A 23,759-nucleotide genomic window follows, 5' to 3' on the forward strand; every position below is an offset into this window, starting at 1 on the left:
ACGAAGGGTCCAAGTGATAAATACTGCATTGTCAACCAAAACTGAGCAGTTTCGATTTTTCAGAAGCTCACAGGGCCAAAAAAGGCCCTAAGTGGCCCTTGCTCTTTATAACATATTTATCTCGACATCATTTACATATATTAGAAACAAAAGTGACCCTAAGACAAAATTCTGGGGTACACCTGCATGTACGTCCCGTGTAGATGATAACAGATCCTTATACATTACTTTTTTTGTCCTATGACTTAAATAACTAGAAAACCAATGGAGAAGATCCGCTGATATACCATAATTTTGTACTTTAAAAGTGAGACTTTTGTGCCATACTCTGTCAAAAGCTTAAAAACTCACAAACCATTCCGCAAGATTTACCTTCATCAATATTTTGAAGCTTGAACTAGTTTTAATTTGAAGTATTATCATTGAAAAAAGAATTGAAAATATGAGTATACGTGTACTATTACAGGACTAGGTGGATGTTTATTATGGCTTCATGTCAGTAGATATATAAAATATAAAGGTGATTATGCACAAAGTTGCAAAATTACTGCTGGGCTTCTCGAATTTTACTTGTTATCTCTGATTTTAAAAGAAAAGGTAATTGATAAATATCACGTCTGACCACCTTCTCTTTTACGGGTATTACACACTGTTACATGTATTCTATTATCCCCCGGCGCCCTTCTGAAACGGAATGTAATTCAGTCGCTTATTTACAGTTAAAGTTGATTAATATTTATGTTTTAAAAGCTAAGTTTTTAATTAATTTTACCAAATCTACTGCTATTCGATTTTTTTTTTCAATTTTCAATTTTGCTTTTTCTGTTTCTTAGTTAATAAGCATTTGGATATGTATTCGGTAATGTTTTGTGATAGGAAATTATTATTCGAGATCGCTATGCTTTGCAAAATATATGCAGATATATTTGCATAAATTGATATTTCATTATAAATTATAAACCAGAAGTCTCTTATGAGACTGTAGCTCTACTGGTCTGTAATATAACAAAGGAAAAGTAGCACTTGGATTTGAAACTTTGCAACATACAGCAATCAAGAGAATAATGTATCTTAATGTAGTCTACTTGTGTGCCAAGTTATATTGAAATCAAACAAAAACTGTAGGAGGAGTAGCGTTTTAAAGGAATTTCATATCTTAGTGAAGTCTACTTGTGTGCCAAGTTATACTGAAATCAGACCAAAACTGTAGGAGGAGTAGCGTTTTAAAGGAATTTCACAGAAATTTCTATTTTTAGTAACCATGGCAACACCGTTCATCGAAATCAAAAACAGATGCACTAAATTATGTATCTTAGTGTAGTCTACTTGTGTGCCAAGTTATACTGAAATCAGACCAAAACTGTAGGAGGAGTAGCGTTTTAAAGGAATTTCACAGAAATTTCTATTTTTAGTAACCATGGCAACACCGTTCATCGAAATCAAAAACAGATGCACTAAATTATGTATCTTAGTGTAGTCTACTTGTGTGCCAAGTTATACTGAAATCAGACCAAAACTGTAGGAGGAGTAGCGTTTTGAAAAATTGTTTACAGACAGACGGACAGACAGACAGACAGACGGATGGACGACGGATACCTTACTATCGCATAAGCTCTTCTGGTCTCTGACCAGTAGAGCTAATAAAATAAGATTCTACAATCATGCTGAATTTTTAAATAATAAAGGTTTGATGACAAATCACAATGTATTTTGAAGGTGAGTGTCTTCGTCTTCGCCGTGTTCCCCTTACAATCGTCGCTGTTATTTTACCGTGTTTACAGATTTTATAGATTTTATACTGATGGCATTTCAAAATTTCAAACATAAGGTTAAGTCTCCAACCTAATATCGATAAAATCAGTGATTTGGTCGTTTATATTGCTTATATTTTAGTAAAATTAAGTTTATATTGCGTATATTTTAGTAAGATTAACGTAAACAACTGATCAGTCATTGTCCCCTATGACGTATCACGGTCCCGTGATCGCTATTGTATTAACTGGAATTTTTAATTCAGGGATTTTTATTCGAGTCAAATAATGTTTAATTAACGCGGTATATCCGCACTAAAACACAAATTTTATAAATTATAATGCGTAAGGAATGTAACACACTTTTAATTTTAAGTAATTGAGAAACATGCGGTATGTCCTTAAAGTTATAAAGAACGCTGTTGTCATTGAATATTAAGAATTTTCATGCTAGTTCAAATTAAATTATTGATCTGAAGAATTCATTTCAAAATGCAATTATAGCTAAGCCTCTTTAATTTGAAATTAAGGAAATTAGGATTTGCATTTGAATATCCTATTTCCTTGCAAAATTATAATGACGTTAGGGAAGAAAAATACTTGTAACCATTCCAGTTCAACAGAAAATTTAACTACATATTGCACAGTTTTACTTACTCCTTCGCTCAACGCTTTCTAATACTTTCAGTACTTTGATTATACAATGTATTGGATTATGTACGTAGGGTGGATTTTGTTTTTGTCATCTAAAGATTCGGTATTGTTGATTTAAACCATTATCTTTGAAGCTGTGTTTTCTTAACCCTATCCACATATTTCACAGTGTTTGGATAGTTTCAAAATTTGTACATGTAAGTTGTGTTTTTAGAGACCAGGCAAAATTTATCAAAATGATCGGGACAAAAAAAATTGTATTAAAAAAAACAAAAAAAATACATGTCCCATGGCTCTCAAATAAAAAAAAGTCTATCCATGCCTTAAGACATATGAAAAAGGTTACTGTACCATTGTTACATCTTGATGTTCGTGAGATTATTGCAACAAAAATAATTAGTAGTACAATTTACATTATTAACAATTATTTTTAAATAATAACTTCAGTGTGCATGTATAACATGGATGCAATGAAATATAAGATGATATTTATATAAAGAACTGGGTACGTTACGTATAACAAGGCGGCCCTGTCTCCAAATTTGATTTCAGTTTTTTACAAACATGCCTAATATGTGTCCTTTCAAAATCATTTTATTTTTTTAATTATCACAAACCGTCAGAGGCCTCGAAAAGTGGGGAGTTTTCTTTAAAAATTACAAATTTTGACGTGATAACGTCATCACGGCGTTACTGAGTTTAACGTTACGTTAAAAGAAATCTGTAAATTCTCTGAACCGGAAACTATTTACTCTATTCTGCCTTATGTTCCAGAAAACAATTTTGAACTTTTATTTCAATCCATCTTAATAATGTATCTTTGATAGCTGGAAGGAGTATAATAATTTATAATTAAAAGAAAATATAATTTTATTACAAACGATTTCATCAGACAAGTAAAGAAGCCTGATTCATCCATACAGACGAGACAAGGTACGTACTTCTTTTAACATTGTGCGAGCATCAAATTTATGTCAATAATCCGATCAGCATGATGAATGTATACAGTAATATATAATTAATAAGTGTAAATACATGTAAGAACTTTTCCATTTCCAGCTGCAGACCCTCAATAAGTAAATGTAGGTCGGCAGTGGCAGATTTAGAATATTTAGTCATATGTAAAACACTTCCTGATTATGCGTTTAAACACTAGAATCCTTTCTGACATAATTAGTTCATAATACAGTGACAAGGATAACAAGTTTTGAAAAGAAATGTTCAAATGGTGACTGCTATACTCCAAGCTTCCCATCTACCCCCCCCCCCCCCTTTCCCCGCCCCAATCACTAGCTATTGTCTTTTGATATTCATGAATCCCAGACATATATAAATTGAAAATGAATAAAACATACTTAAGAAAGCTGATGATTTTCAATAAAAAAAGGTTTAAAAAAATCTTTTCTTGAAGTCAAATAAAGTGAATGTCCACTATGAATGAGACGCGCGTTTTAGTTGGAGGTACATATATGATTAAATGTAAATTAATTGTCTGAACCATCCCAACTTATATCGTTATTACTTTTTTACGATGTAAATATTGATTGAATATTTATCATAGTTGTGAAGACTGGAGAATTTGTTTCAAGTACATATGTTCAACATGATTGCTCTTTGTGACGTCATCTTTTCAATGGATTGCGTCATTAATTTACATGTAATGTCCAATAATAAATTTCAATGACAAATGTTTATATTGTTTTCATTTGCATAAATTGTATTAAATTATTCCTCAAATGCAGAATTAAATTTAAAAGACAATAAAAAGATAATAAATCCTTCAGATATACAATTAAACAATTAATTTCTTTAAAAGTATAGATTTATTGTGGAAAAAAAGTGACGTCTATCCAAAAATGCAGCATTCTCAACTTCAATTTTTTGTAAAAACGGATGTGGCCGCACTTTTGTAAGGTCATTTTTTCTCTTTAATATTAGAAATCGAGTAATATTTGTTCTTTCTGTGAAGTTTTGCATACATACTCGGATGCGGCCATATCGAAATGTAGACTTGAATAGGAGGAAAACGTCCAAAATAAGGGAATTCCGGAATATTAGAGACTGGTTTTGAACGTTATATAAATGAAAGGGTGCTTGAGTTGAGAAAAATTGTTACCCATTTCACACACAGGGAAACCTCAACAGTAACTTGATACATTTGATAAAATGTAAACCTGCGTTTAATTTTTGCCAATCTTACAGGGCCGATTATTGGGCTTACCGTACCCAGTTCTTTAAGATAACTTTGCTTGAACAATAGTGATTTTTCTAAAGAAATCCAAATTATAATGAAAGTGCGTAGAATTTCAAAAGACGCGTGGGGTAGAATTTGACCGAATGAATTGCAACTAAGTTGATATTTATATATTACACGAACGTGTGAGTTATACCTCTTTTCAGAGGAAGGATTGATTGATTGATTGTATGTTGTTTTACGTCCCATTTGAGAATTTTTCACTCATATATAGACGTCACCATATACCAGTGAAGGGCTTCAAATTTAGACCTTTACTCGGCACTCAGGGCCATTGAGCAGTGAGGGTTCTTTATCGTACCAACGCCTACCGTGACTCGGGGCCTCAGTTTTTAAGGTCTCATCCGAAAATCCCGCCACTTTCACTTCAAAATGCCGAGCGCTTGGCGAAGGAACAGTTGTGTCATGTACCTATTTAATTCGAATTAGGTCAGTCGCGGCCGTGATTCGAACACACGACTTTCCGATCACGGAGCGAGCGCCCTCCCGACTGCGCTACCGTGACGGTTTCAGAGGAAGAAAAATATTAAACAAAATGTAGATCTGAGAGTTTGTAAGAAGGATAAAACATTGATGTATTTTAATATCACATAGTACACTCCTAATCTGTACAATATTTCGTAAATGAGTTTATGCCTCTTTATAAAAGAAACAGAAATCCTTTATGAAGATGTCACTTGACTGATCTTTTTGAATTTGTAATATGTAATTGAATATTTGTAGCTCTCTAGTTCACTTCAGTCTCACTATCCTCTCTTTCCCTGTCCTCAATTTCATTTCCACTTTCCTCAGTATCATTCTCTTCACTCCCACTTTCACTGCCATGTGCTTCTATCACTTTACCATCGGATATATCAGGCAAAATCAATGAAGATGCAATATATTTTTGTCCGAAAACATTTCTGGTTGTTTTAAAGATGATATTCTAAAATTTGTGAGCAGTATATTTTGAAAGAGATTTACTGAAGTAATGTGTTTATATTCATAACTCTTAATGAAAATTGTTCGTTACTTTTTGCTTGCTGTATTGATATGAAGATTTATGTTGTACTTTTTACAATTTGTTTCACATAAAAAAATATACAGACTTTCTTGGTTTTTTTTTTAACTAATGCGAGTTCTTTTTCGTCAATCTTGCACACAAGTCCAGCTTCAGGAATCACTCTATCTAACTGCAGTGTGACTCCTTTCTCGATTCAGATCTCTTCGGTGGAATAAAGCCCACGTTTCCCAGTAATAGGCCGCCCAGTTTTACTTGTAACGCAGTGTGGGAAGTGCTCGTAAATTTTTCCTTATGTATAATTGATTGTATGTTGTTTTACGTCCCATTCGAAAATTTTTCACTCATGTAGAGACGTCACCATTTACCGGTGAAGGGGTTCAAATTTTGACCTTTACTCGGCACTCAGTGCCATTGAGCAGTGAGGGATCTTTATCGTGCCAACGCCTGCCGTGACACGGGGCCTCGGTTTTTAAGGTCTCATCCGAAGGACCCGCAACTTTCACTTCAAAGTGCCGAGCGCATGGCGAAGGAACAGTTGCTACCCATTTTTTATCGACTTAGGTCAGTCTCGGCCGAGATTCGAACTCGAGACCTCCCGATCACGGAGCGAGCGCTCTACCGACTGAGCTACCGTGAACGGTTTTTACTTAAATAAAATGATTGATTCAATTGATTATATGTTGTTTTACGTCCCATTCGAAAATTTTTCACTCATATAGAGACGTCACCATTTACAGGTGAAAAATTCAATTTTTCCTTTACTCGGCACCCAGGGTCATTGAGCAGTGAGGGATCTTTATCGTATCAACGCCTGCCGTGACATTGGACCTCGGTTTTTAAGGTCTCATCCGAAGGACCCGCAACTTTCACTTCAAAGTGCCGAGGTCATGGCGAAGGAACAGTTGCTTAATATTTTTTTTATCGACTTAGGTGAGTCGCGGCCGAGATTCGAACTCACGTCCTTCCGATCACGGAGCTAGCGCTTTTTAAAAAAAAATGTGTCTCCTGAGTTAAATATTGTACATGTAAGAATGTTTTTGTCCCATGGTTTTCTTCGATGGCAAGTTATTGTCACATGTCTGCTTGTACCGGTCTCATCGCTGTGATAAATTTTACCTGGTCTCTTAATGTCGTATTTGTATAACGTGTACCCCTGCGTAGGGTTCCCAGGGGATGAATATTTCTCTAACTCTACCTGATTTTATGATCAAGGATTTCTAAATATAAAGTATAATAATTTTTCTCTAACTTATTTCGGTTTCTATTGTCTCTAATACAGAAGATATAAGGTGAGTTGAATTCTAATGATTGAGCTTGGCACCGTATACATTGGTCCAAGTTCCTTTTGATAGCGCGGATATACTAGGTGTTTCAATCTTATTCAGATCTACAGCCCCCAATATTTCGTCTTAATTCCCTGGGTTTCTTGTCACTGTTGCAAAATTGAATTATTTTACCCTTTCTCTTACTCGTCATCCCTATCCGTTAAATTTCTCTTACTTCCCCTTTCAACCGCTCTGCATTCAGAAGACAATGAAACTCTCAGTGCAGTCAATTATATAACCTTCAGAGTAGTCTACATTGAGGGTAGACAGGTTATTCCATTTCAACCCTGGGTCTACTTTTTTTCCCATTAATCATTACAATTGTAAATTTGACTAGTGTAGGTATGTATAACATGAAACTTAAAGACGTAGTTTTTCCAGGTATGCACCAAACTATTCTTTAAATGATTTCGTACAAATACAACCAGACTAGGGACCTACTGGGAGCCAGTTGACGGAAGTCCGTTGTAAGATGGGGAGTAACTTGACATGTTTATGTCCGCAAACACAATTCCTGCAAATACAGTACCTGCATGGTTTCACATGGCTCACATCCATAAATACAATGTATATAGTATCAGCACGGCGTGGCTTATAAAAAAGACTCTAAAGTTTTATTTGCTTTATCTGCAGTGTGAATATTGTTAAATAATTTCAAATGTTGATACATGATAAGGTCGAAAATAGGAAAAAAAGGTTTTTATGGCTGTCTGGACGGAGACAGCGCATCTGCCGTCAACAAAACGATATCAAATATTAGAATTACATGTTAAATAAAAGTATACATTCTCCTTTTTCAAATTACCCAAGTTTGATTGTGTCTATTCATTATTTTTAAACATGTACTGGTAATAATGAAATTTAAGTTAAGGAAACAGAAAATAGTTAATTAAAAAAAAAATACACTTAGCAGATGACATACACGCATTCTCATGATTACCTGTCAAGTACAGAGATGGATGAATATCTGTAACATATCTATACAGACACAATGTATTGCAGTACCATGAGCCAATCCTAAAAATGCTCCTTTCTTCATCATAATCAATGCACCTAGGTCTATATATCTCTTCTTCTGGTAAGGTTAGCGTTTGCAGGTGGTGACCGTCTTTGTCAATTATATGTATGCTGTTAAGGTTCTCATCACATACAAGAATGTTTGACATTGTGTCTGTACAAATTCCATATGGTGAAAAATCAGATTCTGGTGATAAGAAAGAAGATTCCGTGAAGGAGAACCGATGTTTTCCGGCGCGGTCTATAACTACTACGGCTTGGCTTTGCAAATCAGACACTATAACATCACCATTGAGATTTTCAGTTATATAGGCGGTATATCCATATAGCCTATGATTCCAGTTGCCATCTGTGATAGTCTGAACCCGCTTCCCTGAAGATTTGTATCTGATGATACTTGTTATGTCTTCAGGAAAATATATTTTCGTCCCTACGAGAAGATCTCCTGTTGATTGAGATGAGTATATACACAGTGGTTCTAATTTATTTTTTTTCTTTATTAATGTAGTTGTTGTTTTGGCTTCTGTGTTTAGTTTGTTGATGTTACCATCATTATCTATATAAATCAGTTCCCGACCATTACTTACTGTGTGTACCCCATAGCCATGCAGTTTCACATTCATCAAATTATGAATTGTGTTACCTTGGGTATCAGTCAACATAATGTTACCTAAGTTATCACTTATCCAGAATTGATCTGATGTCCAGCGGGAAATGTGACAAGCATGATCAATTCCAGTCAATGTAACATCTTTTTGAAACACAAGATAAAGTCTATAAAGAGGTCTTACATGTAGTTTTCCCAGAACTTTTTGTTCCCTTCTAAGAACATTAATTTGCAATTTTCTTAGAAAATGAAATATATTATTTTTATGTAATTCACTGGCAAGTGAAAATATGGGAAAACGTCGAAGATCTTTGCAATTAGTTTTTGTGTGCATTTGAAATTTCTTTAATACAAAGAGGAACTTTACTGGTTTGTTTGCTGACATTTCAAACTTTTTCTGGAAAATTTCCAAACGATTTATAAAATTCGACATTTTCTTCACTTGTGTTTGCATTCTGTGTATAATAAACCATTTGAATTGCACGCATACTTCCTTTGACACAGTGTCAGAAAGATATTTTAAATCTTCAGCTTTTTGTGACATCATTGATTTAACATTTAAGAGGTACTTGTGACAGAGGATCATATCAGTTTTAATTGATGCAAGGAGTTCACATCTGTTATAAAGAATGTTCCCTCTGATATTGTCAATATTTGCTTTGCATTGTTGTCGTTTTGTGTTGTAAGCAGATATGATATCAAGTAGCTCGTGCTTCTGGTGTCCTGCACATTGCTCGCAAAGAGGAAGCAAACATTGTTTACAGTACTTCCTGTAACATCTTTCAGGATGTCTGGTACAGGTCTGGCTCAAATTGATCAATTCAAATTTTGTACGATAAGGCACAACATCATGATGGAAAGAGCTAAAATTCACAACATGTTTTTCCCTACACTCACTACAAAAATCATTTTTGCAGGATTTGCAGTAGAATTCTGTAGTACCCCTGCATCGACTGAGGAACGAACATTGTCGTACCTTACACTGTGAACTGAATTTCTGCATTTTCCTGACATGGAAAGTTGAATAATCTGCAAAAGAACAAGGTACGGTTTCAATACAAATCTTGCCCTGTGTTTTTCTTAAAAATAAAAGTGATGTAAAAAATTAAAACTCATGCTTTTTGAATTATTGAAATTTCATGCAGAAAGATCATACAATTTTTTTTTTCACAAGACCTTCCAAATGCTAATTGTGACGTCATAAACTTGTGCATTTTCCCGTATTTTCTTAAAAAGTTGCAGAAGACATCAATTTTCAATGGAATTTTCTTTCAGATAATATTGTCCACAGGCATCGCACACAAAGATTTTGAGATATGTGATTTTTCAAAGAATTTTACACAACATATCTAAAAATTAACGTGGGCGACGGCTGTGGACACTATTTTCTCAAGGAAAATAACCCTTGAAATGGGTAATTTTGAGGCTTTTTCTGTTTAAAATAGAGAAATGCATCAAATTAATGAGTCATATATCCAGAATGGTACTCCATCATGCTATATTCTTTCCTGATTTATTACAGTCATATACTCAACTAATATTTAAGCCAGTTTCAAAACTTTTTGAAAACATAAAATTTTTAGGGCACAATAAAGCTAAAACCATACCTTCTTCTTTAATGAAGTCCAGAGAAAATGAAATTTATATTAAACTTAAAATAGACATTAAAATATTAGCTATACTGAAGTTAAATATTCTGCCAATTAAAAACTATTATGATACTTCCAAATCCTTGAATTACATGGACTGAAAGGAAACATTATACCTCAATAAAAGACCGATTAGAGAAAAAGTAATTAAGGAGTGTTGCACACGCTAAATTTTAACCAACTGACTTACTGATTCATCGTAAATGATGACATATTGAATAATTACCTGCTTTTGTTGAATCAGAGTTTTTATCAGTTTAGACCTTTTTGTAAGACACACATAATGATAAAAATATTCCAATTTCCTGTTAGTAATTTTGGAATATGCATAGGTTTGAAATATGATATCAGTTTGCATGTGCATAATTTTGTCGTTTAATTATCTGTAAACAATTATGGCTGCATCCCATGAAAATAACTGTGGCTCTATTGGTGAAGGATTTGCTTATCTAAAGCAGAGGGAATTATTTTACTATTCTTGAAAACAGATATTGCAAACACCAAAAAAGTTATCCAGAATGCAAAATTTTCTCACAGTGAAAAAACAAAACTTTGAATAATTGTCACACAGTATTTCAACTCATAATAATAAAAATAAAAAAAATCGGAAAATTTCAATGTAAATTTCAACGTAATTTGAAATAACCTGCCTATTCTAGAAGACGACACAGTCATGAAAAAAGTATTAGAAGATTCACAGATTATCAAATGTTACGAACCACCAATAATCAATTAATGCACAAACGTAGATGCAGTACATGTCCATACATTACAGATGGAAATCCGAAATCAAATAATTATTGTTAAACAACACTCGAGCGGCGTTTTCTTAGCTATGCGACAAACGCTATATTGCAAGATGTTCCCAATTTGATACTCCCTAATTACGAGATACTCCATGCTTGGAATCGATCTCCAATTTTCTACATTTCCAAATGTACATTATGGTTCGAGGGCTGCACATTCCTTATTGCGGAACTGAAAGTTTTATAAATATTTTATTTGAGACGTTTTGTGGAATTTTTATACAATAAAACATATGTAGGTAATGGAATTTTACGATGTCTTTTGATTGTTTGAATTTCTAGTATCTGTTGACGATACTATTTGAAAAATATGTATTTTCGGAAAGGAAAAAAATCACGATATCTTAATCAGCTAATAAAAGAGTTGTTGGAGGCAGATACGATGCCATAAAATTTGCCAAGTTTATTACGATTCTATCTAAAAATAAAAATTAACCCATTGCCTAATTATCTCAGACACGAAAACTACTGAATGGATGCAAATTTATCAAAACTATAATTACAAAGAGTGTGACGGACAAAAGTTACCCATATATTTCATTCGTATTTAAAAATTCTACCGTTCCTCGAATAAAATTTACCCTTTAAAAAGTGTAAGAAAAAAAAATACAAAAACTTATACATGAAATATTAGGATTTTCTTGCGATTTCAGTGGGCTTAATTTACATCTAGGTCAGTCTTCTCCTGCATGCATGTGTTCACAAATTAAACTTCGTATTGCGCAATGACTAGCAGGGTCAGTGCATATTGAGATTACATATGAGAAATAGCATCGTCGCAAACCACGGCCAAAATGTACGATCCTCTCCCATTCTGGAGAGAGCTATGTGCGGACTTCGAACCGTGGCTTGAGACGATGGGGAAATAGAGGCTGAAAAATATTTTGTTAATCTGTTCTTCTGTTTTTTTCTGTTCGAACAGTATATATCAAAGAAAAAAGTAAGACTTCTGTACATTTTTTGAAGTCTTTTAACCTTTTAGAAATAAGTAAATTACATTTCGGAAATTTGGGAAGATGGGAATCCAAAGATAAAGTCTGTTTCAATATCTTTCAGCCAAAAGTGATTCATTCCTTTTTTACCATATACTTTATGAAAAGTTTGTTTTTGTTTAAAATGTATTGTGGGTTCAATTTTACTCAAAATTTCAGAAACTTTCCCAATAAGTTGTTCACTTATTTTTTTTTTGGGGGGGGGGGGGGGGGGGTTTCAAGTGCAACAAAAAAAAAAAAAACATATCAAATTATATGAAATTTGATATGGAAATTTTTAATAAATAATATTATTACATATTATATAGTACATGCATTTATTATTTATTCTATTTAAGTATTTAACTCAATTGATATCACATAATTAGTCTAAACGCGACATTAAACTCATTGTTAATTACGACGATTTATAGCGATTTCTATATATTATGCATGGCTTAAGATACTATTTTTTTGTTCAGAGTATAGCGTCGATTTCTAAATGTGTGTTTGAGGAAGGAAGCAGAGATCGTTGACAAGCAAAACAAAATAAATAAATCTCTGAATAAAAAGACAATCGGTAAAAGTTTAAACTAAAAAGGAGAACCCATCTTTTTTTGGATAGAGATACTGGTATCACGGGAGATTCGAATCCCCTACTATAAAAACGAATGAGGAGGGGTAGGGGCAAACGACCCCTATATGAATAATTCTATGCTCAATTAACTGCTAAGAGGAAAAACGGAAGAGGGAGATGCCACGATAATTTGCTAAAAAAATTATTATTTTTTTTTTGGTTAAATGATCTAATAAATACATAAAAAAGTAGTCTCTGATAAAAATTACTATTGTATCAATTTTCTTAAATTGTTCCGATAAAAGCTGGCTTGAAATTGAATTGCTATATGTTTAGGAAATAAATACAGCTTAATGTGGACTTTTTCCCAAAGCCTTATGATCAATGTTGAAGAAAATAACAACAAGCCCTACATCGACGGAGATATTAGGATTAAAAATATTTATGAAACAGAAGAAACAACAGATTAAACAATAGATTAGGCTGTAAAGAAATTACAAACTTCTGATAAATGTTGATATGACGACATCTTTTGAGAATAAATCACTGAGACGGAAAAAGTGCTGGTAACAAGTGGTTATAGGTGTCATATAATTGGTGTGGTGCAAACGGACTGATTTTACACACATCTTTTATTTTCCATTTTTACAGTGTTCTTTTTGGTTATCTCCCCGTGACATTACGCGGGCTTATACTGTACATAATACAAGTATATTTGTGGCCAGCTCGCGTTTGTTATTTGTTCGCTATATATTAGCGGGATTTGTGGTGCCGTCAACTAAAAGCACTACATTATTCAAATGTTAAGAAAATGTTGAAAATCATCAACCACACCAATCGTAAGACAAGAAAGACAATCAAGAAATCTACATTTTGATAAAGTTGAAAAATAAAAACACTGGTGATGTTTCAAGCGGAAAAAACAGAGGTTCAGGCAAAACTTTGATAACCGTAAAATATGTTTTAAAACAACATTTTTTTTTCTGACTATTGAATTTATGTATGTAATAAAAAAGTCACATTTCGCGTTGAAATCTTGGACGTCGAGTCTCAACTCTGATATGTCGATACTCCGAAGATCTCGACATTATCTGAAAGTTCCGTTGATTTCGGGATACTACAGTTTATACCTGTACATGACTTTAAGGAAAAGTGTTTAAATAAACAAACAAACCTTTCTGCTTTTAAAGAAAAATGTGCAGTAGTGTGGTAACAGGCAAAAATACGAGTCATGTTCTTAAATTTCGAGATTCCGAGAAATTGGCATTTTTGAAAAAATAACTAGGAAAAAATGTTTTGCCTATTTTACCTTTAGCTTTCAGGACGAAAGCAGATACTAAGTCGCCTATGAAGAGAGTGGAGCGGAAGATTTTCAAACATTCAAGGGGAATATTGGTCAACCGCATAGCCTCATACAAAAAAGTATAGACATGTATGTTTGACGTAATATTTAATTTTTAAGACATACATGTACATTGCATCACTTCGAAATAAGAAAAGCTTTGATGTCAGGGAAGCTGTAATCACGGAGGAAGATGAATAGAGGACCTTAATTGCGTAGAAAAAAAAAATTCAAGTCTCGCAGGATTCAAATATATTTCGTCAAAGTTGCAATGCAACTGTATTTTATAGCGCTCAGTAAAGTCCAGCTCCGTTATTTGTGCATATATAAAAAAGCGCCAAGTGCAGTACAACAATCTCTTTGATGAAAGTACGTATGTATACAATGCTTTAAGACCTTTCCGTAAATCTGAGTTGGAAACCAGACAATCGTTGTAAACATCGACTTGCAATAACATGAGTGAATAATATCTGACAAGATTTTATCAATATAAGGAATCTAGATAGTTATTATTTCAGATCGAGCGTAATGCTGCAAGGAATTAATTTTTATTTTTCCCAGGATTGAAATGTCGAGCTTAGATAAGCTTAAATACGACATGTGACTGTTGGCCATATTTCTATGTCCAGCAGGTGAGAAATAGTATCTGGCAATATGATCGCGAATTGCTCATTCATTCCGACAATAGGTATCATTTTTACAAAAATTAATTTCTATAATATTTTCTTTTTGAGATTATAGTAGCGGGCTATTTAAGAAATGATGAACGATTGTTGTATTCAAGAGATACAACAGTAGCGTCGAGAGCACAGTCGCCCCCCCCCCCTCCAAAAAAAAAAGATCAAAGTACAGAAGCATTTATAACCGCTTTTGCTTATTTGATTATGATTTTGATTTGATTATAACCGCTCATAAGCGTGATTTACTTAAAAAGTAAGAAGTTGACAAAAATTTTCAAATGTAGGGAATAAACTTTCATAAGACAATCCTTAGACATCATTAAGTGTCTCTTTTTTTGTTTCTACTCCATAACTAAGACAGGCGGAGAAATTGAATTGTATGAACAATGGAAACTTAATTTTTAAAAAAGATTATTATTCAATAAAAGTTAAATTTAAAAATCAGCTTTGAAGTAGCGGAAAGTTTTTTTTATATATACGATTTTTTTAATGAACGGAATATACTTAAAAAAAATTTTTTTTACACATCATGGTGTATCTGAATTTATTTCCCATTAGAATTTTTCGGTGATACAGAAAATACACGGGCATGTTATTATCCCCTCGTAACCAAGTTAAATGGGATAAAGTTAGGCTGTGTGTGTTGGTGAGTGAATGCGTGCTTATAACCGAAAAAACTAAATTTTTTTAATATTGTGATCGATGTGCTCTTTTGCAAAGGAATACCCGCTTTGCGCGAGGTGCTCTACTTTGAGTTGGACCAATCGAACTTCTCGGGCCTTTCCGACAAGCGAAAAAACAACCTCGAATGTGTTACGTAGGCGTCCATGACAACGTCCCCCCCCCCCCTTTCATAAACCTTTCAATGAATTTAGGGAGACCTCTTATAAGAGTTTGGAGCTCAACTTTATTGAATGTAAAGATATTACCTAAAATATACTACAGGAGTGACTTTTAACTCTGTCTTTCCAATGCTTTCATAAATAGGAAGCGACTTCATCTTGTATAATTTTTCTTACATCCGGAGATGTTAATACATTTGAAGTTGTTTTTCCGACCTCTGACGGAAAGACCCGAGATGATGCGATTGTGAGTTGGAACTCTTCTTTCTCTATGGAGTATCTGTGTAGTTTTTTTTTTATGTTTTAATGTTACAAGTGCTTTATATATTTTATAAATTGAGCCTGAGTATTGAAAATAAAAAGAATACCTTGTGTGGAATTGAACAAATATTATTTTTCGACTGATAAACTAAACTATTCTTAGATCCTGTGTAGAAACAAACCCTCCTTTTACGAAATTACTAGATCTGCTCTAAAATACCATGAACTATGGCGACTTTCCTTAGGAATAATAATATACTATATGAAGCGCCTTACTCAAATGCTCATAAAATACTAATAAAGTGAGATATTTTTAAAAGTTATGTATTTCTGCATTCAGAAAGAGTCAGACTATCAAGATTGATCAAAAAGTCAATTTGTGAAATTTTTACCTTAAGGGCCTTTTCTCATGACGACAGTCATATATATATATATATATATATATATATATATATATATATATATATATATATATATATATATATATATATATATATATATATATATATAAAGCACTAAAAAACCAACAACACTGTATATCCTAAGTGTCGGATCTACTAAGTAGATACAAAGTCACGGATGGAAATTTATATAAAGCACTAAAAATGACCAACGACACGAACAATAATAATTGTCAAATTTTCGGGACAACCTGTCCCTTCCTCAGGACAAAGAAAAAAGTTAAGAAGTCGGAGACTTCGGTTGAAGGAGCATTTTTCTAGAAAAAACTCCGAAGTTGACTCATATGACTCTTCTCAGCCACAATTGCACGACCTAGAGGAACACAAACTCTATCGGCCAAAAAGTGACTGGGAACCTGCACCGGGCAAATGCGGAGCCCTTGAGTCGTATATTGACGCCGTTGAGTCAGACATAGAGAAACTCCTTTCAATGCCAGACAAGGCTCCCGACAATTTGAGTAAGGAAGAGAGATCCGCCTTACAATCATTAAAGAATCGGGATGACATTGTAATCAAGAAAGCAGACAAAGGCTCTACAGTAGTAGTGCTTGATAAAGAGACGTACATGGCGGAGGCCCATAGACAACTCTCAGACGAACGTTTCTATAAGAAACTGGACTCTGACCCTACTAAAGAATTTTCCACCGCCATCACCAAAACTCTTGACGAAATTTTTGAGAAAAACGAGATTGGTATCAACGTCTATGAGGCACTCAATCCTATTGACTGTAGACCAGGACAATTTTATCTGCTTCCTAAGATACACAAAGAAGGTATGCCAGGTCGCCCTATAGTTAGCGCTATTGGACACCCCACGGAGAAAATTTCTGAATACATCGATTTACATCTCCGTCCACACGTAGAGAATTTGCCATCCTATCTCAAGGACACCACGGACTACATTAACAAGACGCCCTCTACTGGCCTTCCAGATCATACCCTTCTCGTGACTATGGACGTCACATCTTTGTACACCAATATTCCGCACGATGAGGGTATCGAAGCCTGTAGAGAAGTCTGGGATAGTAGATCCATACAAATTCCTTCTACCGAGTCCCTTGCCAAACTCCTTGAACATGTTCTCAAGTATAACAACTTCATGTTTAATGGAGAACATTACCTGCAGGTTAATGGCACTGCTATGGGTACGAAAATGGCACCATCTTATGCCAATATTTTCATGGGCAGACTAGAACGCAACTTGCTACTTCAAGCACCATTTAGGCCCCTTTGCTGGTTGCGTTTCATTGACGATATAGAGATGAAGTGGGTGGAATGTCGCGAGAGCCTCGAGGCATTCATTTCGTTTGCCAACACCTTTCATTAGTCTATCAAATTTACAGTAGACGTATCTAATTCGAAAAACATATTCCTAGATACTACATCTACCCTGACTGATGGTGAAATCGAGTTCAGTCTCCACACGAAACCCACAGATTCCCATCTGTATCTTATGCCAACTAGCTGTCATCCCCCACACACATTTAAGGGTGTGCCTAAGGGTCTAGCCACCAGAATTCGGCGCATCTGTTCATCCCCTGCCTTATATCAAGAACAAAGCGGTCTCCTTAAGTCCCACTTATGCAAGAGAGGCTACAATGCCCGCACCGTACAAACTGCTATTGATGAGATGGCGGGACATGACAGGCAAAACCTATTACGCTACAAGGAAAAAGACAATAGCGGCAGGGTCCCTCTGGTAACCACATACCATCCCGTCCTTAAGAACCTCAGCGGTATCCTTCAAAAGAATCTGCCAATTCTCCACTCAAATAAACGAATGGCAGAGGTCTTTAAGGAGCCCCCATTGGCTGCATACAGACGCCCGAGGAACCTGAAGGACATGGTAGTAAGAACCAGATTGGACAATCCATTACCTAACGGGGGCTGTAACGGGGGCTGTAAAACTTGTCTTCTCTGTAAGTACAGCTCTGACACAGACAGTTTTAACAGCCCCGTTACAGGCCGCAGCTACAAAATACTAGGGAATTTGTCCTGTCAAACAGACAACTGCATTTATCTCATCAGTTGCAAATTTTGCTCCAAACAGTATGTTGGTGAAACAGGAGATCTCCGCAGGAGAGTCAATAATCACCGTTCTACCATTAGGACCAAAAAACTCAATGAACCCGTTGGGGAACATTTCAACCTTGAAGGTCACAAATGGGAGGACATGACAGTAGTGGTTATTGACCATAATCCAAGATGGACAGACGCGCAGAGAAAAGGCAAGGAAAAGTTCTGGATGCACAGGCTGAAGTCATTCCGCCCTAATGGTATTAACAAACTTAATGACTTCACCAGGATGAACGTGAACTAGACCCAATCCCGGATTGTAACAAACAAGTTCATTCTCTCTATATAGTGTAAACTTTACCGTTAATTCGTATTAGTAATCCTGGAACAACCTACCCAAATATTTACAGCTCACATTTTTGTTTATTTCTTTTTTCCGATTTCCAAATTTAAAATATATCCAAATTCATATTTCTAAATTGTCCTTCCATATTATCTTTCTTTAATTCCTTTTTATCATGTAGAGTTACGCTATTTTGAGAGAATAAGACAATGTACGATTTACTGTTGGCCGTAATTAATTAGCGATAATTAATTCGTTCAATTATGTAAATCACACTTCACCAGACTACACCCGATAGACCGGACGCAATTCATAGCGCTCCGGATTTCTTTGTTCACAACTGTTTACAAACTCAAAATTAAACATGTAACATTGTAAATATTTAGTGTTTGGTAGTTTAGTAGTAGTGCTAGTTGTTTTTGCTTCTCTATTTCTTTTGTTTTTATGACTTCTTAACTTTTTTCTTTGTCCTGAGGAAGGGACAGGTTGTCCCGAAAATTTGACAATTATTATTGTTCGTGTCGTTGGTCATTTTTAGTGCTTTATATATATATATATATATATATATATATATATATATATATATATATATATATATATATATATATATATATATATATATATATAAACTACCAAACTTGATACAATCGAGATAGCAACTTCATACTTTCAATTCTTAAATTTCAATATATAAATGTTTTTCTTCTTGAACTTTTGAATGATGTTTGTTTAAATTAGAATTCCGATAGATGCTTTACAAGACTTAATTATGAAATCCAAATTAAATTCGACGAGTTTCTTAATTTTGATATGCACACAAAAGCTGGAGGCTCTGAACAAAAACCCTATTCTCCTAATCGATTTCTACAACAACATGAATTTTTCCTTCATGATTTTTTTTCCCTTCAAATACATATTAACAAATTACCTATTTCGTTGATGCCGGTCTGTATCCGACGGTATACTATCATATTGTCTTTGAGGTCTGTAATAAAAGTTGGTATTTCTTTATAATTATTTAGTGCTGCACAAGTTCTGGCTATGTTATGAAAAGGATGAGAAACAAATAGTTATGCCAACAGTACTGGCAAATGTTGTCAAACAGGTTTTTAAAAAAATAATTTTCATCAACATGTACTTGCATCAAACAAGATCTCTCCTGCAGTTTGTCCGAAATAGTTTCATAGTTTGTATGAGTGCATGATGATATCATTAGGATATTTAGAAGTAAGTATTTTTATTACAGGCAAATGAAATGTGATTTAAAGAATCGAATTCTGTACGGTAACAAATATAGGATTGGTGAGGCAAATAAAATAGCTACTGTATACACAGTTATCTTCGCCCTCTGTTAGTTTCACCCTTTTTACACTTTTCCCCCGTCTTAAATTCTTCCAGACACAGCTGTATTTAAGATATGATGAATTTTAATTTGAATTCTTCCCGTTTTAAATTTGCCCATATGTGATTAGGGCGAAAAAAGTGGCAAACATTTCCATGTGAACAGTATAACGCAGCACTTCCTCTATAAAATTTTCATTTTCCATAAATCAGATCAAAGATTAAAAAAGCTATTTTCATTATAATGTAACGTACATTATACCTATTTATAGCCGTTATGGGACATGGGATACATATTAAACATTGTTTTAAAAAGTAAGACAATTTTACACAAACTTTATAGTGGCTAAAATATAAATTTATCTCAAATATTTCCTTTATCGCAATTTATTCTTTCCATATTAAAAATTAGTATATATAAATTCTATGCTTGGAGCATCAGTTTAAATAGGAATTTTTCTGTAAATACAATAGTTGCCCTATTAATTGATCATAAGATAATATAAATAATCAAGTCAATACCAAAAAATAAATAAATAAATAAATTAAAAAAAAAAAAAAAAAAAAAAACTATATGAACTTTGGAGGTATTTTAATTCTAAGCATAAATTTTGAGGAAAATTCTAGAATAATAAGTTTCAAAATGATTATGAAACAAATTTTTCCATGGTACAAAACTCAAGGTTGAAACTTGAAAGTTATAGCTAAACTTTAGCCAGATAAATTTTGTGAAAACTGCGTTTTAATAACTACAATTAGAAGAAGAAACAATCAGATTGTAGTGATAATACTGAAGTGTTTACTCCTTTTAGTCTTTTCTTTTTTGGCATGAAGCTGTTTATTCCATGTAATTCTCTGTACGAACATATCAGTGTAACCTTTTTTTGTTCCGTACCATCTGTGTTGTAATGAATATTTTCGTCGAAAACTCCGCGAAATAATCCGTTCTTGGTAACTCAGTCGGTAGAGCGTTTGCTCCGTGATCGGGAGGTCGTGAGTTCGAATCTCGGCCGCGACTGACCTAAGTCGATAAAAAAATGGGTAGCAACTGTTTCTTCGCCATGCGCTCGGCACTTTGAAATGAAAGTTGCAGGTCCTTCGGATGAGACCTTAAAAACCGAGGCCCGTGTCACGGCAGGCGTTGGCACGATAAAGATTCCTTACTGCTCAATGGCCCTGAGTGCCAAGTAAAGGTCAAAATTTGAAGCCCTTCACCGGTATATGGTGACGTCTCATGAATTGGACGTAAAACAACATACAATCAATCAATCCACGAAATAAATTTTCTGCAATCGTATTCATTCTATGGTCAGTCTTTTGAGGTCTTAACTTAGGGACAATACAACCGAAACGGCGCAACACGCTTGCAAATAGTAAAAAGTCTCTCGTCAAACTCGATCTTCTGCTTCAACAATCCGAGAATTCGCTAAAGGGGGGATGGAAGTTTACATTCAACCTGAGATTCTTAGTGAAATTCTTTTTGGATTGTTCAATGTACATGTATTTGTTAAGATTTATTTTCAAAAATAACCATTAACGTTAGAACAGACACCAAGTTAACCCCTTAGACGTATAGTAATACAAAATTAAATAAGAACACTTATTTTATTTTCCCCCAAAATAGTCTCGATACAAAGTGTATGGTCAAAGTTGTAGATTGGAATAAGAAAAAGGTCAAGAGGTTGAATATATTGATACCCCAAGAAATATGTGTGATACACACCTGGAATATGAAAACCCTAGCTCCAACCAATCAATATCTGTGGCCAGTCTGTTAAAGGTTTTTTGGTGAGCAATTTATTTTACCGACAAATAGACAGAAAGACAGACGGAGAGACCAAAAACTAAATGCCGTTAAATCTTCAATTACGGGGACATACATAAAATTATGGTGTTCTGTACAAAACATTTCGACCCCCATCCCTATCAAAAAAAGTGTCTCATTCATAATGCTTATACGTTCTATAGATATTTAAAATTGTTTTAGTCGGGCAAGCTTTTTAAAAAGCTATTACTGTAAAAAACTATTCACCATATGATATTTTGAGGGTGTCTTTGTGTGTTAATTCTAAAAACATTTCTTTTTCTCAAAAGGATGGTCTCTACTAAGTTTTAACAGTTTTATTGATAATACATGTACAAGACGTGGGAAAACAGGAAGTATCCGATTAATTTATCGATAATTAGTGAGCAACTAGATGCGATCTTATTGCAAGCAACGAATACGCCCACCGCCCGATTTCTGATGAGAGTAGATCTGGACTGGAATAGTTTTGATTTGTGGAGAACGACTACAGATGAAAGGAATAGGCACTTAATTTCTCTAAAATATATTTAGAAACACACAAGAGATGAAATCAATCAGTTCTAAACAACTTATTTTTAAAAAATAAATTCTGGTATGACCTGGGGTGCTCAAAACTACTGAATGCATACCAACAAATCGATAATAAACTTTACAAAAATACAGTGAACTCGTGCAAACAATAAGCAAGTATCTCCTGTTAAAATGGAACGAGCAAGAAGCAAGATAGTCATTAACTCTAGCTATGCGAGACAAAATTTTCACGAATTGTGGTTATTGCTCTGTATGATTTTTAGGACTACTTATATACGCAAGAATGAAGTTTTCGCGAGCGCACTGTCTGGCGTAAATATGCAAAAATAAAATTCTTGTGAATAGATAGTGATTTACATTACATCCCAAAGATATATGCACAGTAAATGAAGTAAACGTACATGACTTCTTTAACATTGTTTCCACTTTGAACTACTATTATACGAATCTGACTGATTTACTATTACAATTAAATCAATTACTTTATTTTTTTTCTTTAAATGATTTAAAGTTAAACTCTAATGATTTTTATTTCACTTTTATTTGCCATTGTGAATTACATCAGATTCAACATCAACCCTTGTGTGCACGGGTCAATATCTAGTGCCAATAATAAAAAAAAACCACTTAATTTAAGTATCAGTACACTCACATCCAACTTATAAAGACTACTTTTGATATACACTTTATACGTATTATGTCACTGTTGAGAGTGGATGCCCTTTTTACAGGGATAGGTCAAGTGTTCATGTTAAATTATAAAGGAAAATTCATGATAGCTGTTCATTATGGGGGTCTTCGTTTGGTTTACTAATATCTTTCAACATAATATGGCGCTAGATATATTATCATTTATCTTTTCTTTAGATTCTTCGATTCTTTTCAATTACATTTTGTACATAATTCTTAAAAGTTTTTATACTAATCTGCATCACAGATTTAGATTTTTAATAGCGGTTCTCTGTAACCACTTAAACTTCTTTGCCACGTATGGTCACCGATTTTGATAAAACTTTGCCCATTATTACAACTTGACACCAGAAACATATATCAAATAAAATTTCGTTGCTATGTTGTGTCTTGATTGCCATGGTAACGGCCAGAAAATTTGGAAAAAATTGAGATTTTCAGCTACTTTGAATCTTTATTAAGCCTCAATAAAGACTAAGAAAAAACAAACAAACCATTCTCACAAAAACATGACACCTTGTTGCAACTTACGCTATAAAGAAATTATTTAGAATATATCTCTAAGTAAGTGGTAACAATGGGTAAAATGGAATACATTTTAGATGCTGAAAAAAAAAATGCTGGAAAAAGCTCAATATTCACTAATGATAGGTGTTAAATGATCAAACTTAATCAACAACCTAAGAAAAAAAAATTGACCCTTAGTAATAAGGTATTGGCAATATTATTTTAAAAATATCTTTCATGGTTGCCATGGTAACACAGTGTAACCATGCAAAATTTGTTGCTAAGATAAGGTTAATGCTACTATCTTGAGAAAAAACAATGAAA

The 23,759-nt window shown here is 33.9% G+C and overlaps 1 protein-coding gene across 1 annotated transcript; it reads right to left on the reverse strand.

The window, feature by feature from the left end:
• Positions 1-5,386: 5,386 nt before the first annotated feature.
• Positions 5,387-8,666, reverse strand: LOC133195166 (uncharacterized). The gene is made up of 3 exons (XM_061331028.1): positions 7,928-8,666; positions 7,429-7,501; positions 5,387-5,561 (listed from the first exon to the last, which is right to left on the reverse strand). Exons 1-3 carry the CDS (start codon positions 8,664-8,666, stop codon positions 5,387-5,389), a joined length of 987 nt encoding a protein of 328 aa, XP_061187012.1.
• Positions 8,667-23,759: the final 15,093 nt, after the last annotated feature.

Source organism: Saccostrea echinata, unplaced genomic scaffold (assembly GCF_033153115.1).
Source record: "Saccostrea echinata isolate AGI-Se365-2 ecotype Australia unplaced genomic scaffold, CSIRO_AGI_Sech_v1 ptg000029l, whole genome shotgun sequence".
NCBI lineage: Eukaryota > Metazoa > Mollusca > Bivalvia > Ostreida > Ostreidae > Saccostrea > Saccostrea echinata.